At 39.2% G+C, this 17,143-nt stretch overlaps 1 protein-coding gene across 2 annotated transcripts in view; it reads right to left on the reverse strand.

Annotated features, from left to right (window-relative positions):
* LOC140480764 (integrin beta-1-like) overlaps positions 1 to 17,143 on the reverse strand; it is a 78,972-nt gene that overhangs the window by 31,640 nt on the left and 30,189 nt on the right. For both annotated transcript variants that reach the window (XM_072576107.1, XM_072576108.1), the window contains exons 2-4: positions 5,492 to 5,561; positions 4,099 to 4,184; positions 2,806 to 3,022 (exon numbers count right to left, since the gene is read on the reverse strand). In XM_072576107.1, the coding sequence (XP_072432208.1) occupies positions 2,806 to 3,022; positions 4,099 to 4,184; positions 5,492 to 5,561 (373 nt within the window). The remainder of the gene's footprint in view (positions 1 to 2,805; positions 3,023 to 4,098; positions 4,185 to 5,491; positions 5,562 to 17,143) is intronic.

Consider the following 17,143-nt stretch of genomic DNA (forward strand, 5'->3'; position numbering starts at 1 on the left):
TTAACAAAAAGAAATTTTGAACTTTTAAGAAATCGAAGGCTCCTCTCACATTTGGATTCAAATCGATTGAATACCTAAATACACAGAAATTAGTAGGCTTGGTCTGGCTTTGCAGAATATCCTCCAAACTGTCTTTTATATCAACAGTGGACAGCAAGATTATTCCAAGAATCTGAAGGTACATGATAGTTTGATACTCATATCCAAGAAAATTGGACATAAATAAAGAACAGTTGTAAATGGTGGCTTTTCAACTCTCGGCAAGATTATTAATCACTGCTTAGACTCCAGCTTGTTTTGATGTAGTTTAATGACCTATACCTGGGTGTACAGGAACACCTTCAGAATTTGCAGACAAAATTTGGAAACAGGATTGCATTAACTGCAAAGGGATATAAACTGGGACAAAGGACAAGAAACTGGCTGAACTTTAATGCAGAAAAGTGAGAGCAGATTCATTTTGATAGGAAGAGGTGGGAGAGGCCATTAAAAAAAACAATACAATCCCAAAAAGAGGGTGCAGCAGCAGATGGACCTTAGGGATATGTGCCCACCATTACTGAAGGCAGTACAGCAGGTTGAGAAAGCAGTTCATAAAGCAAATAATTTCTTGGCCTTTATAAATAGAGGTATAGAGTACAAAAGAAAGGTAGATACGTTAAAATACTGCCTCAACCTCAACTCAGGAGGTGCCCACTCTGTCCACCAACTGGAAGGTGGATGTGAAGGCTTTAGAGAGGGTGCAGAAAAGATTCAAGGATTCCAGGGAGGAGGAACTTCAATTATTTGAAGAAGCTATAGTTTTTCCAAGATTGATAGGGGGATGTAAATCATGAGGGGAAAAACAGTTCTTGCCACCAGAAGAATCAAGAACCAGAGACCACTGTTTAAGAGTGATAGTCAACAGAACCAATGACATGAGAGAAACATCTTTATGAATAGAATGATTAGGGTTTGGAATACATTCCCTTAGCATGTGGTGGATGCAGGTTAATTCAAGACCTCACAAAAAGAATCAGATTATCTGAAATTAAACCAATTTTTTGAGGTTCAGGGTAAAAGATAATAAAACCATAAAGTTATGAGGAGAAGAATTAGGCCGTTCAGCCCATCAAATCTGCTCTACCATTCGATCATGGCTAGTATGCTTCTCAAACCCATTCACCAACCATAATTTTGATCCCTTACTAACCAAGAACCTATCTGTCTCAAACACATTCAGTAACTTGGCCTCCACAGCCGTCTGCAATGAGTTCCACAGATTTACCACTCTGGCTGAAGAAATTCCTCCTCATCTCAGTTCTAAAGAGTCATTCCTTCACCCTGAGGTTGTCACCCTTGGATCCTAGTCTCTCCTACAGGCAGAAACATCTTCTCCGCATCCATTCTATCCAGGCCCCTCCGTATTCTGTAAGTTTCAATCAGATTCTCCCTCATCTTTCTAAACTCCATTACATACAGATGTCATCAACCATTCCTAATATGACAAGTCCTTCATCTCCGGGATCATTCCTGTAAACCTTCTCTGAACCTCTCTAATGCCAACACATCCTTCCTTAAATACAAGGCCCAAACTGCTCAAGGCACTCACCATTCTGACGAACAAATATATCGCTGTTCCCTCACTGTTGCTGGGTCAAAATCCTGGAATTCCTTCTCTAAGGGCACTGTGGGTCTACCTTCAGCACGTGAACTGCAGCAGTTCAAGGAGGCAGCTCACTTCCTTTTCAAGGGCAATGAAGGATGCCAATAAATACTGCCTGCAGCAACACCCACATCCCACGAGTGCATTACAAAGGCTTGAGCGTTATTGGATCTGCATTCCTCCAGTAAAGGGGGTGTATTCCATTACAGCCCTGATTTATGCCATGTAGATGGTAGACAGGCTTTGGAGAATCAGCTGAATTACTTACTGAAGGATTCCTAGGCTCTGATCTGCTCTTTTGGCCACAGTATTTATAGGACTAGTCCAATTCAGTTCCTGATCAATGTTAACCCCCAAGATGTTAACAATGGTGGCAATGCGATTGTATGTCAAAGAGTGATCGTTAGGTTTGTCTGGTTGCAGATGGTCACTGCCTAGCACTTGCTAAAAAGTAGAACTGGACCATCTCATTGACTAGTCATTCATCAGAAGATACAAAAATTTGAAAACATGTACCAACACATTCAAGAACAGCTTCTTCCTCCTTTTATCAGTCTTATGAGCAGACCTCTCATATTAGAGTTGATCTTTCTCTGCACCTGCTCTACGTTACAATACTATATATTCTGCATTGTGTTCTATTACTCTGATGAACTTATGTAAGGCATGATTGGTCCAGATAGCATGCAAAACAATACTTTTCATTCTATCTTGGTGCATGTGATAATAATAAATAAATCAAATCAAATCACTAAATTGGCCTGCTCTCCCAATTTAATATGTCAAGCTATTTTGAATATTGAAGCCCTGATCAAAATGAGGACAGTTTTTAGATTATGTAACTTGTGGCAATTGAGATGTCTATCAGTTAGCTGCATATTTATTTCACAAACATGCTATTAAGAGTAGGCAGCTTACATGTCCAGAATCCCTTGACTGGGCGCATACACAATGCAGTGCTGCTGAGTGTCCTCATGGGAATGGAATTTTTCAGGATATAAAATTAGTTCTGAGCACCCGATAAACTTCTAACTAACCACTTTGATGTGCCATGATTGTTATTAGGCATATATTTGAAAGGTTCAGCGACTATTTATAGCAGTGCATACCAAATTAAAATCAATTTATATCAAGTAACAAAACCCAAACTACAGAAATACCTGATCGTAATTTCAGAGTTAGCTTCTGCGGTCTGATCTGTGTAATGTCTTTCAGCTCTACCTTTTCGCCACTTGTACGTCCAGTAAGTTCTTTATTAGCATCTACACGTTGTGAACCTTTTGGATTTTCAATATCTTCAATTTCACACCCTCTCTTTTTTAGTGATTCTATGTCATCGCACCGTGCAGAGTTTGGTTCTCCCTGCTGCAAAAATTTCTACAGAAAAAAAGATATTTTTAAGATTTCTGACATCATCATTATTTCTTTATATTTGATGTATTTTTATACTCACATTGCAGTGTGAGGTAAGGAGCTGGGAGATGTATACTTGAGACAGAAGGAGCAGATATCCCTTCATTTGGAACAGGTAGATTTTCAAGACTGCCTGTTTTAAATAGGAGTGATGACGTACTCAATTCTGTTCTATTGGGGTGCCAAGCAATTTAGCACCTCATTATTCTCCCCCACCACATATCATTTAGCCTCTAAACATTTGGAAAACCTGCTCCAGAGGTGAGTAATAGCATTTCTGAATAGATTGATTTTAAAAAGTTATGAAGTCCAGTCATTATTGCAATTTAAGAAATGCAGTCAGATATCTGAAATAAAGATACAGACTTGCCCTGTTCCACGTACTCTCTCTAGTTTTAAATCCTCGTCTTGCTGCCTTTTTTGTCCCTCCAACTCATGGAACAACTCTATACATTACTCTCTATTTTCCTAATCATAGTTCTTCAGATCTTTCACTGGAATTTCAAGTTGCACTTTTCCTTTTTATCCATCATGTGCTTGTGCTTTTAATTCCCAGATATATGCAACACCCAGTTCCAACCCTGTTACTTATATTAAATTCCTTTCTATACTTTTCTTTTAAAAAAAAATCAACATTATACATTCTTCTTCAATAACTGGCAACGACTGGATAAGAATAATTAAAAAGATCATGGTTAGTGATGCTGTTTCTTAAAAAAGTTTTTCAGTTTCATGTATTAAAGAATGAAAAACATGTAAAATATTTGAATGTTAGTTTAAAAAACATTTTATGTTGGTTAAATGCTTTGGTAAAATGTTAAAGCCAAAAATGCCAGAAATGCATAACTCAATCATTAATGTTGCCAAAAGATTTTTAGGCTGAATTCACTTCTGCCTGTGAACTTCTAACTTTGAAATCATTCACATATGTTTATAGTTTATACATATTGCATTACTACAAAGTTATCTAAACTTTCTAAGGATACTTAAGATAAAGCAACAACTAGTACAATGTCCTACTTCTATATTTGAAAACTTACATTTTTGGTGCACCATCCACAATTTCTACCAGCTTGTATACAGTCCCCACATGATTTGGCATTGGCTTTCAAACACTCACTAAGATCTGCATTTAAAAAGGTAAATTAAATTATTGCAAACATGTCTAGTCATTTACAATAAAAGGTACTAAGTAGGATGACACATCTCAGATACCACGTCAGAAAGAACGCCAACTAAACCAACATATAGATTAAGATACCTGAACCATGAGGAGAGATTAAAATCCTGGGATAGTTATTCAAAACAGAAAATGTGTCAAATACTAATGGAATAAATAAATTTACCCCAGAGTTATCGACAATTTCACCATTTAGCAGTTGTGTCATCAGCAAAATTTATGCTACAAACAGGAAACATCAGCTCAGTGTTTAGTATATTTTAACAGAAGAACATAAGAAATACGAGTAGGCGGCAACTGGTTCATCAAGCCAGCTCTGCCATTCAATAAGATGATCTTTTCATGGATTCAACTCCATTTACCTAACTGCTAACCATAAACTTTAATTCCTTTACTGTTCAAAAATCTATCTTTGCCTTAAAAGCATTCTATGACGTAGCCCCAACTGCTTCACTGGGCAGGACATTCCACCACTTGAGTGAAGGAGTTCCTCCTCAACTGAGTCCTACATCTGCTCCTCCTTATTTTGAGACTAAGCCCTGTAGTCCTAGTTTCACCCAATATTGGAAACAACCTCCCTGCTTCTCTTATCTATTCCCTTCATAATTTTGTGTTTCCACAATAGTAAACCTTTTTAATTTCATTTAATGGTTTAATGTTGGCAAGGAACTGAATAGAGTATTGTTATAGATTTATGCACTTGGACAGACAACTCTGTGAAGGACAAAGTCAGAATTTAGGGAAAAAAGATTTTGTGCAACGGTATAGAAGTGCAAGTGTCCTGTTGCTATGATAGAGATAAAGAGTTTTAAAGTTCAGTCGAGAATCAAATAAAATTTAAAGGCTGAATAATTTGCTTCAGTGAGATGCAATAGCCAAAGGTGAAGAAAAAATGGTAAGTACAGAGTGCGTGGCAAGGTTAAAGACCTTGGTAACGTTGTAGCTTATCCATCATGGAGATATCAAAGTAGTTTGACGACACAGACCCAATAGTATGGTTGAGAGAAGTTAAAGATAGAACTGGCCATCATACATGTGAAAGACAACCCATTTCTCCAGATAATGTTGCAAAAGACAGCATTGTGATGAAGGAGTGGCCATGGGTAGCTCTTTTGGCTGACTTGAAGTATTGATGATCTTGTGGAATCACTTGGGCTATCAGGAACACAATGATATTTAAAAGGGAATACAGTATTCAGGTTTGAATATCTACCTAAGTGCATAGTGATATACTGGTTTAGTCAATATGTTACCTGATTGGGCAAGTCCATCCCATATGCAGCAGCAAATCAGTCCAATATAAATGATATACTTCAAAGTCATCTGAAAGGAATTGTAAACAAACACAATGAAAAATACAGAATTACAAAGCTACATATCCAAACTCCTGCTCAGCATCTCCAGTTGCCATCAACACTGAAACGGAGTCTCAGTAAACACCTTACAAAGGCATTTCTCTACAGCTGCTACAGCATTTCGATCTCAGAAGGAAATCAACTGAACAAAGAAAAATGATGCCTCTCTATGAAACTTAAACTCTCCTCCATTCCTAGATCCCAGACTTTTATTTTCACAATCCTCTAGATCAATTTTCTCTTATCCCAAAATAACTTTGAATACTCCTATTTTCTTAATTTCTAGGACCCACTTTGCAATGTTCCTGGAACCTCCAAACACAGTGTATCCAATTCTGAAAATCCACTCTTCCACCACTCTCATAATATTAGATTATACAATTTAATTGCAGCAATTTTGGATCTGAGTGTCTGCTTTAAATGGTCCATGCATCAGAGCGAATGCAAACCCCTCATTCTATCTGTACAATACAGAAGATCTGTTAATATTTGTTGTCACACATCCTACTTAACTTCATGTACCCTCTAGGGTGAAACGTAGGAGCAATAAACCGGACACCTCTGGATACCCAAGGGTATCGAGGTCTGGACAAAAAGAGAGACATATAACAGGTACAAATGGAGCAAATCCCAAAATGAATAGGAGAGCAAATGGGGAATAAAAAAATGCTGGCAGGCAAGTTTAGGGAGAATCCCAAGATATTCTACGAGTATATCAAGAGGAAGAGAACAAAACGATAAAGAACAGAGACCATTAGGCACCCAGAGGGTAATCTGCATGAAACGGAGGACATTGGCAGAGTGTAAATGAGTATTTCACACCTGTCTTTGCTCAGGAGAAGGTGGATGCAAGTACAGAATTAAAGAAAATGGACTGTGATGTTCTTCAGCAGATTGATATAAGCAGCATAAAGGTATTGAAGGTTTTGACAGATTTTAAAAAGTGGACGCATCCCCAGTCTGGACATATGCAAGGCCATTGTGGGATATGAGGGAGGAAATTACAGACTGCTAATGTGGGTCCACTTTATAAAAATGCAGTAGATAACTCAGGGGAAGATAAGGATCTTCAGGTGCTTGACAACAGATCTCTGAAGGTGGCAGAATACGTTAACTGGGTCGTTAGGGCATACAGGACACTCAGAACATAGAACAGTACAGTGCAGCTTAGCACATGAGCAGGCCCTTTGGCTCACTATGTCTTCCCACCAATTGCTTTTATCGATCATGGCACAGATTGAAAGAACAGGGAGGTTATGTTGGAACTGCACAGAACTTTGGTTAGTTAACAGCTGGAGAACTGTGTGCAGTTCTAGTCACCACACAATAAGGAGGATGCAATTGCACTGGAGAGACTGGCAGGTGCAAAGGTGAGTCTCCAAGATGTTGCCTGCATGAAAGCAATTCAGCCATGAAGAGAGGCTGGATAAGCTCAGGTTATTTTCTTTGAGGCAGAGAAGGTCAACAGAAAACATGGAAAAGGTGTGTAAAATTATGGGGAGCGTAGGTAGGGTAAATAGAAAGCAGCTGTTCCCCTTAGCTGAAGAGTGGGGTGCAATTTCCAAGTGAAAGGCAGGTGGTTTAGGAAATATTTGAGGAAAACTACTTTCACCCAGAGGGTAGCGAGCCTCTGGAATGCAATACCTTGGAGGGTATTTGAGGCATGTAACTGCACAACCTTTAAGAAGGAAGAACACTTGAAATATCATAATATTCAAGGTTATGGCACTAGTGTGGGAAAGTAGGATTTGTGTAGGTAGTAGCGTATTTTTGGCACTACAGACTTGAGGGACCAAAAGGACTCTTTTGTACTATACTATTCTATAAAATAGGGCGCTTGCACGTGAACATTAAAATATAAATAACTGTATAGCACGAAGTGAAATTTAAAAGTCACAATTCAACCTATAGCCCATTGTACATGGATTATATGTGGAATTGCAAAGTGCACAATGAAGCTCTCTTTGTTCTATTTCAGTGATGTTACTCAGATCACTCCTTAGAGTCATAGAGATGTACAGCATGGAAACAGACCGTTCGGTCCAACCCGTTCATCCTGACCAGATATCCCAACCCAATCTAGTCCCACCTGCTAGTGCCCGGCCCATATCCCTCCAAACCCTTCCTATTCATATACCCATCCAAATGCCTCTTAAATGTTGCAATTGTACGAGCCTCCACCACATCCTCTGGCAGCTCATTCCATACACGTACCACCCTCTGCGTGAAAAAGCTGCCCCTTAGGTACTTCGTCGGTCTTTTTTAAAGAAAGTATGCACCAATCGCTTTTTGGCCTCAGCAGGTTACCCCCAAATAATCTCATATTGTGCTTATAGCCATAGAAACTGGATTATTACTCCGGAATCTGGTACATTTCCAAAGATCGATTTTGGATTGAACCTTGCTTTGATTGATATTCATATGAATAACTGTCGATTTTTCATTAAGACCTCACTTACTTTCTAGGATTCAATAATGCAAAATCTTCAATCATTTTCATGTAAACTTCAGGTGGAAGCTCCTGATATTGGAGAATGAATCGATTACGCTTCCACATATGTTTAGTTAGCATTGTTCAGATTTTCACATGAAACAAATACACAAAGCAAGTTTTAAAAGCAATTTCTCTTTAAATATAGATTCATAAGAATCCCTACAGTTTAGATAGAAGCCTTTGGGCCCATTGAGTCTGCACTAACCCTGCAAACCACTTCCCACCTGAGGTGGGAGTTGACGTGGGACATGCTGACACGGGGCAAACAGACACAAGATGGCCGCTGAGCCATTACGTGGAAAAGTACAGAGAAGCATACACAGACACTGCCTGAGGCCAACAGGATTCCAGCACAACAGATACAGAACATGATAGTTAGTCTAAGGCCGATGGGGGAGAGAATACACATCAGCAACAGAAATGCTAACTACCCGAGACTGCTCATATACAAGTTTTAATACATGCGTAAGATTTGCAGTAATGGAAAACTATCTTCTTTCTCAGGAAGAACAATCACGACCAATTACTGCAGTGATGGACTTCTGCATAGCTGCTGAAACTGACAATGACTCTGTAATGTTTTCTATACAATGCTGCACAAAGACTCGATATCTGAACCATTTTCCCATGAAATATATAAAATATTGTGACATGTGCTCAGAGGGAGAGAGAAAGCTTGCAGCTGACAGTTATGCTGCTGGATGTCTCTTTTTCCCCAGAACTCTGGTGGTTTTCCCCACCACACAACTAAACCCACTCCCCCACCCTAAGCCCATAACTCCACATTTACCATGCCTAATTCACCCAGCCTACAAATTCCTGGACACTATGTGACAATTTAGCATAGTTAATTCACCCAACTTGTACATCTTTTGACTGTGGGAGGAAACCGAAGCACCTTGAGGAAACTCATGCAGATACGGGGAGAATGTGCAAATTCCACAGACAGTTGCCTGTGGCTGGAATCAAACCTGCTTCTTTAGCGCTGTGAGGCAGCAGAGCTAGCAATTAAGCCACCACGCAGCATTTACACATATTCTAAATTTACAACTACTGCCACTTAACTACCACGTCTAGGTGCTTCCTGTTTGTCTAACGAGGATGCATCTGATTAGAACTAGCTACAAAAATCACTTACAGCAATGATTAACATGTTTGCTTCCACAGCTTCCAAAGTGACATTATAAAAATTATGCAGACCCTGCCTCCCCCAAGAATACTTTCCCTCTTTAAAACTTAGCCACACTTAAATATACAGACATCTTTTTTCTTAAGATGACTAGACAATCCAGTGTCAAATCTCCAGGCAGTAATTGAAAGAGGTTGAAACTGAAAGGTAGGATCAGAGGATGAGGTTGCCTCCTGCAAACAGGGTGGTCAAGGTCTTAATAAAACCCTTGCTTAGTATGCAGCATTGGAGCCCCTGGTGTCATATAACTAAGAAATACTCTTCTTTTCAGATACTTGACACTGTTTCTTAGGAGGTGATTGTCCTTTGCACTGTTCTGCGACTTGCAGACAAATTGATTTGCAAGTGGACTCAAGACAGAACCCATTTGCAACCTGGGGATAGTCTGTAAGGCCTTCAATTAATAACTGCAAATTCAACGTAATTTTATTCTTTTCCATTACTTTCACATCAGAAATAAACAATGCCAGCTCTGACCAGAAACAAGTCCTGTATCAGCATTGCTGATACTCTGATCGATCTCATCTAAAACATCACCCCTCCTGCTCGACCTGCTTTTTCCAACTCCACATTTTAATGACCCAACGGAGTGAACAAGTGCAACGAGGAAGCACTTTTCTGTTCACTCCATAGCTACAGAAAACTATTTTGATTCATTTGCCTTTGTTTCTTAAATAAATTGAGGAAATCTGCTTTTCATTGCTGCCCATGAAACCTTCAAATAGGTCAATCCAAGTGTACACCACTCTGCACCAGATCACTTTGCCCAGTCATAGAGATATACAGCATGGAAACAGATCCTTTGGTTCTATCCTGCGAATAAACCCACCAGTAAACTCCACATACCGATGAATGATGTAAAACCAAACGACTGAGTAAACTGGACGACGAACTGGCCACATTTCGCTCAGAAAAGAGAGTTAGGCAAAGAACACTGGTCAGGAGAATGGTTGACTGAGATAATGGAAGAAGCAATAGTTTGTACTAGTTACTTTTGAAGGACTCTTTAGAAACATTTCACAAACCAACAACCCATTTGACCACTAGTTGAGAAATCCTGATTTATAGAACCGAGTATAGCATCAGATATTATCAGACAAGTATCAAAGCAATTTTAACAATTTACAATGAATATGGTAACAGAATACCCATTTTAACAGCAAAGTGGTCAATTTTACCTGCAGTACTTAATTTAAGATATTGAATTAACAAATAAAATTGAAGACAAGAACATTTGATAAGTAAATTACAGGTAGAATGCTCTTTACTGACATTTCAATAATTGAGGCGGTTTTGCGGACATCAAGTGCGCAGAGATCTCCTGAAGTAGTTAAAAAAAGTGAAACCAATGCAATATCTCTAATTAATTAACTGAATAAAGTGTATAACATAAATAAGCAGCTACCATAAAGCAACAAAAGAAAACATTCACACAGTTCCTAAATTGCCAAGGGACGAGGTGGTAATGGAGATACAGTTGGATTACCAGAAAGTTCCACTAGCTAATTTTAAGCATCTCGAAGGGCAGTGGATGGCAGAGAGAGGCAAGAAAAAGTTTGCAGTTGTATAACACCTTCTGGAATATCATGTCATTAAATAACATTGAAGTGTAATTACTTGTTTAGCAGAGATCCAGAGCAATCAGTCAATGTGTGCATAACTAAGCCCCACAAACAATGTAATAGAAACCATTTTAAAGGAAATAATATAAATTGTTAGTCATGAAAAAAGCGAGAACTGCTCTAAGGTGTCAGTTTAATGCCTCAACCAAAAGATGACAGTTCTGAAGCCGAGCACTCCCTCACTCACTGAAATAGCAAAATGGGTTGTGCACCTGTCTCAGAGTTGGAACTTTAATGGCTGCCTCTGACTCAGAAGCAGAATGCCAACATTGAGGCAAGACTGACATCAGGGATTTTCAGCATTGAATCCAGAAAATGACAACCAGCAAAATGCTCAATTGTAATAAGACAAAAAGTGTATTCAAGATGTCATAAACAGGATTGAAAGACTGGGAAAATACAAGATGGATATTAGACATAGACAATGTGAGCCTATGGAGATATTTATTATGAGAAAAATAATTTTAATTTGGACATATTTGGGGGAAATAGGTAAGAGGAAGAAAACCTTGGTTTTTCACATTAATTGCATAAAATTTAATAATTCAGTGAATGTTCAGGATGCAAACTATCCTTTTATTTTCAAGTGTTTTTGTTGGAAAGAACAGTGGTAAATCACATGCATTTTGAGATTTAGTTTTATTCTTTTTAAAACTCAACTTTTTCAGGAACTAAGAAGGTGCTGGAGACACCACACTCATTCACCAGCATTCAGCGAACAAAGTAGAGTGGGCCTTTTAACTGCTGCAGCCTTGGTTTTAACAGGAAACTCCAGAAGATGGTTCCAGTGACAATAAAGGAAAGACAATCTATGCTGGAGGCAAGATATTATAACTTGAAGGTGTTAGCATTACTATGAATTTTCTGCTCTCACCTTAGTAGCGAAATTCACAGATGAGAGGAGCATTTTAATAAATTTGGTGAGTTGTTACAGTTCAGTGGCAGGGTGCAATCAAGCAGACTAAATATTTGTGCTTAGTTACACGTTTTAATGATAATAATTCTGTAAATGGGTTTCTTTTGAATTTTATTAAGCATTGAATTGCAGAATGCTCTTCTCAAAAACTGTTTCAATACTCTTTCAGACTTCACTTCCAGTTAATTAGAAAAACAAACTGGTATGATGAGCTAAAAAGCAAACAATATTCGTTATTGTTGAACTCTAACTTCTCATGCTCTTCAGCAATGAAAATACGTTTTCATGAAGTTCTTTACTTAATTTTGTTCTAGTAAAGACTACATAAATTAATTCCATGTGGAGTCAAAGGTAAGCAGTTAAGACAGCCATTTTATGCCCAGTATACCATACTTACATGAAGTTCTTCTATAATATGATGATTGTGTTCTTGTGCAACCCCGCATCATAGAAAAATCTACCACAGTTCTGGTTTTAGACTTGTAGACAGTGGCCAGACTTTGGGGAGTCAGGAGGCAAGTTACTCACTGCAATATTCTTTGACTCTGACCTGCTCTTATAGTCGGTTTTTATTTGGCAAATCCAGTTGCATTCCCAGTCATTGGTCACTCCCAGGATGTTGATAGTGGGGGATTCAGTAATTGCAATACCATTGAATGTAAAGTGGTGACAGTGAGATACTCACTTATCGGAGACTGTCATTGCCTGGTATTTGAGTGCCATGAATATTACTTCCCACTTGTCAGCTTAAGCTTGAATATTGTCTCAGTGCAGCTAAATCTGGATGTGGACTACTTCAGTATTTGAGCCTTCATGAATGGTGCTGAACATTGTTCAAATATTCCCACTTCTGATCTTATGAAGAAGGGAAGGGCACTGAAAAGCAGATGAAGATGGTTGGGCCTAGACACTATGCTGAATATGTGCTACAGAGATATCCCCCTGAAGTGGAGTTGACTGTCCTCCAACAACCACAACCATTTATGTGCCAGGTATGACATTAACCAATGGAAAGTTTCCCCTCCCAATTTCTACTGGCTCCAGTTTTGCTAAAGTTCCTTGATGCCACAATCTGTCAAATGCGGCTTTGATGTCAAGTGCAGTTACTCTCACCTTACCTTTGGTGTTCAGCTGCTTTGTCCATGTTTGAACCAAGGTTGTAATGAGGTCAGGGGCTGAGTAGCAGTAGCAGAACCCAAATTGGACAACCACCAGATTCTGCTTGATAGTACTGTGATGACCCCCTCCATCACTTTGCTTACGATCAACTGGCTGGGTTGGATTTGGTCTGCTCTGTGTTTAGAGGACATATCTGGGCAAATTTCCAGGTTGTTGGCTGGATGCTAGTGTCACAGCTGTAATAGAACAGCTTGACTAGGGGGTGTAACAAGTTCTGTAGTACAACTCTTCAGAACAATTGATGAAATGCTGTCCAGACACATAGGTTTTGTAGTATCTAGTACTTTGAACATTTTCTTGATAAAATGTGAAGTGAACTGAATTGGTTGAAAACTGGTATCTCTAATGCTGGGGACCGCTGGAGAAAAGCGAGATGGATCACTTACGGCTGAAGATGGTTGCAAATGGTTGTCTTTTGCACTGACTTTTTAAAAAATCTCTCCACCCAAGGCTCCCAGCCTCATTCCTGATTAAGGGCTTTTGCCCAAAACATCGATTTTCCTGCTCCTCGGATGCTGCCTGACCTACTGCACTTTTCCAGCAAAAACACTCGAGTCTAATCTCCAGCATCTGCAATCCTCACTTTCGCCTAGCTGATTTTGCACTGATGTGCTGGGTTCCCACATCATTGGGAATGGGGATATTTGTAGAGTCTCTTCCTCCAGTAAGTTGATTAACTGCTCAACACCTTGCACGGCCTAGATGCTTACAGTGCACAGTTCATTCAGTCTCCGTATTATAAAAACATTTGTAGACGCTGAAGGCTTTGTGTCGCATTTTGTCTGGTAAAACTTCTGTGAAATGCCTTGTTACATTTACAGGTGATATAGAAATGCAAGTTGATGTTGCTGGTCCTCAACTTCTAGTGTTCTATTTTTAGCCCAAAGAGTATAATATATGCAACCAATAAACTGTTACCAAAACGGATGATTGGAGCACAAATTGAAGGCAGACTATCAAAGTCTCAAGATAAAGGAGAACCAAGGGTGGAGCTCAGAAGCATTCTTTTACAAGTCAAAAAAAGACAAGATGTCACAGTCCAAGAGGTGATGAGATCAAAAGTTGAAAATATTCTTCTTGCACAATGACAAAATAGCATTAAAGGGGAAGTGAGAAGCCAGGAACAAAAGACTATGAAAAGCCTTGAGCAGACTAAGGTAAAAATCACACAACACCAGGTTTATTTGGAAGCACTAACTTTTGAAATGTAGACAGCATTTACTTCATGCAATTGTGGTACCACAGGTGGATGCGAACCACTGTAAACTTGTGACTGTTAATGCTGTTGATGATATGAAAACAGAAAATCATGGAATTTGCAGATATAGCTTAGACACATAGGCAGTTAAATAAAATTCAACAGAAACTTAAGATTTCAGTAATAGCCACAAGAAGTTTAGTAGGTACACAATTAATTGAGTTAAGAGTCTGGTGCTGGAAAAGCACAGCACCACACTCTTGGCTCTAATCTCCAGCTTCTGCAGTACTCACTTTTGCATAATTAATTGAATTCAATTAACAGGAAAAGATTCAAACAAAGATGGCCTCCCATGCAAGCATATCTTCCCTTAGAGAAGGCGACAGTACTTTAGATACTCAGCTGCTTGCTGCTCGAGAGATTTATTCATGACAGATTCTTTTCTGACTATTACTTATTCCTTTGACAACATCAACAAATCAGAATATCTAGTCATTTGGTTCCTTATACTTTGAGAGATCTTGCCTTGCTTTCTATGATTCGATGGCTGACAGTAACTTCATTTCAAAATGTAATTAATCAGATGTAAAGAACTTAGACATGCAGAGATTGCAAGAGGTTCTATACAGAGTCATAGAGACATAAGGCACAGAAACAGATCCTGTGGTCCAACTCGTCCATACCAACCAGATATCCTAAACTAATCTAGTCCCATTCACCAGCATTTGGCCCATATCCCTCTAAACCCTTCCTATTCATATACTCATCCAGACGTCTTTTAAGTGTTGTAATTGTACCAGCCTCCACCACTTCCTCTGGCAGCTCAGTCCATACACTCACCACACTGTGTGAAAGGTTGCCTCTTAAGTCCCTTTTCCCCTCTCACTCTAAACCTATGCCCTCTAGTTCTGGACGCCCACACCTCAGGGAAAAGACCTTATCTATTTATCCTATCCATTCCCCTCATGATTTTATAAACCTCTCGAAGATCACCCTTCAGCCTCTGATGCTCCATGGAAAACAGCCCCAGCGCATTTAGCCTCTGCCTATAACTCAAACTCTGGCAACATCCTTGTAAATCGTTTTTTGAACCCTTTCAAGTTTCACAACATCCTTCCGATAGTAGGGACATCAGAATGTACACAATATTCCAAAAGTGGCCTAACCAATGTCCTACACCCGAGTCTTTCAATATGTGGAGAACAGCACTACATTTAACTTCTGCTTTTAAAGAAAGTAAAGCTAGAGAGCAACATCTATAAAAAGGATTGGATACTCTGGAGGCAGGAAACATGTTTCCGCTGATAGGTGAGTGCTGAACCAGAGGACACAGCTTAAAAATACGGGGTAGACCATTTGGGACAGAGATGAGGAGAAACTTCTTCACCCAGAGTGGTGGCTGTGTGGAATGCTCTGCCCCAGAGGGCAGTGGAGGCCAAGTCTCTGGATTCATTTCAGAAAGAGTTGGATACAGCTCTCAAGGATAGTGGAATCAAGGGTTATGGAGATAAGGCAGGAACAGGATACTGATTAAGGATGATTAGCGATTATCATATTGAATGGTGGTGCAGGCTCGAAGGGCAGAATGACCTACTCCTGCACCTATTGTCTAAGGTCTTGGAGAAATGCTGGAACTTGTGGTCCCTTGAAAACGGAAACATTCTAGTAATTCCTGTGCAGCATGAAATCTCATGTAATTCTTGTTACAGCAGTTATTACTTTCCCCAGACAATTTTCAACAAAATGACAAAAGGAGTGTGACAATAAATTGCTAAGGTTACAATGTTCGTAATCTAGCTTCAAATAAATATTAGCACTCATATGTACCCTTTATCAAAGTAGTATTTAGGAAAATAAACATTTTGTTCCCAAAAAGAATGAAAACTAAACTTCAAATGAAGGTAGAACAAAGAGTCAAACATTTTATCAAAAACTGTGTACAGTCATGCAGTACTCATTGATACAGTGTAGATTACCAGCTCCAAAAACAGTGAACATCAACAAATGCTCCGAGTCAGACCTTATAGTGGACAACCTTGTAAAGGAAGATGGATCAAAAGATATTAAGATAACTCAAGGAAGAGCTCCAAACACTTCAGCTACAGTAGATGCTGCCTTCACGATATTAAATCACCACACTCCATGCTAACTGCCTTTTCATCCCCTGGTATCAGTGAACTGAGGTCACCATGAAGACCCAACCTTCTCAACAGTGACCTTTGCCTGAGGCATGGTGATCTCAAGTTAAACCACCAACACTCATCTCTCTATGGGTCTCTGGGTCAATGACAACTTACCTGTCCGTCAACCATCCTAAGCGGTCATCCTTTTCTAATTAAAAATGTAAATATTGAAACTATTGCCTCTTAAACTTAATAAACTACTTCAAAATTTATCAATTATGCAACTACTGTCATAAACACTCAAAATCTAAAAGAACTGAGTTAGCTTGGCCAATAACTGATGGAAAGTAATCTTTAGCACAAAACTAACTGGTTATGTTTTCTATTTTTTTGCTTTAGATCGAAAAATCTATTGGGCCCAATTTATTGTGAACATTGTTATAATCTACCTACCTTCTGGCCAATAGCAACTTGAAAATATACAATAACTTCAATTCAATTATTTTATTGCAACGAGGGGTATGCCAGGTTTCATGCGATTGATTGTGATAGAGGACTCTATAGTCAGAGAGATAGACAGGCTTTTCTGCAGTCGACAACAAGAAATCATAAGTGTGTTCCCTCTCTGGTGCCAGGATCAAGGATGCAGAACATTCTCAAAGGGGAGTGGGACCAGAAGGAGGTCATTGTACACGTTGGAACTAATGACATAGGAAGGAAAGAGGATGAGATTCTGAAGAGAGAATATAGGAAGTTAGGCAGGAATTTAACAAGGAGGCTCTCGAGGGTTAGTAGTATCTGGGTTATCCCCGGTGCTGTGAGCTTGTGA

Source organism: Chiloscyllium punctatum, chromosome 8 (assembly GCF_047496795.1).
Source record: "Chiloscyllium punctatum isolate Juve2018m chromosome 8, sChiPun1.3, whole genome shotgun sequence".
NCBI classification, from domain to species: Eukaryota; Metazoa; Chordata; class Chondrichthyes; order Orectolobiformes; family Hemiscylliidae; genus Chiloscyllium; species Chiloscyllium punctatum.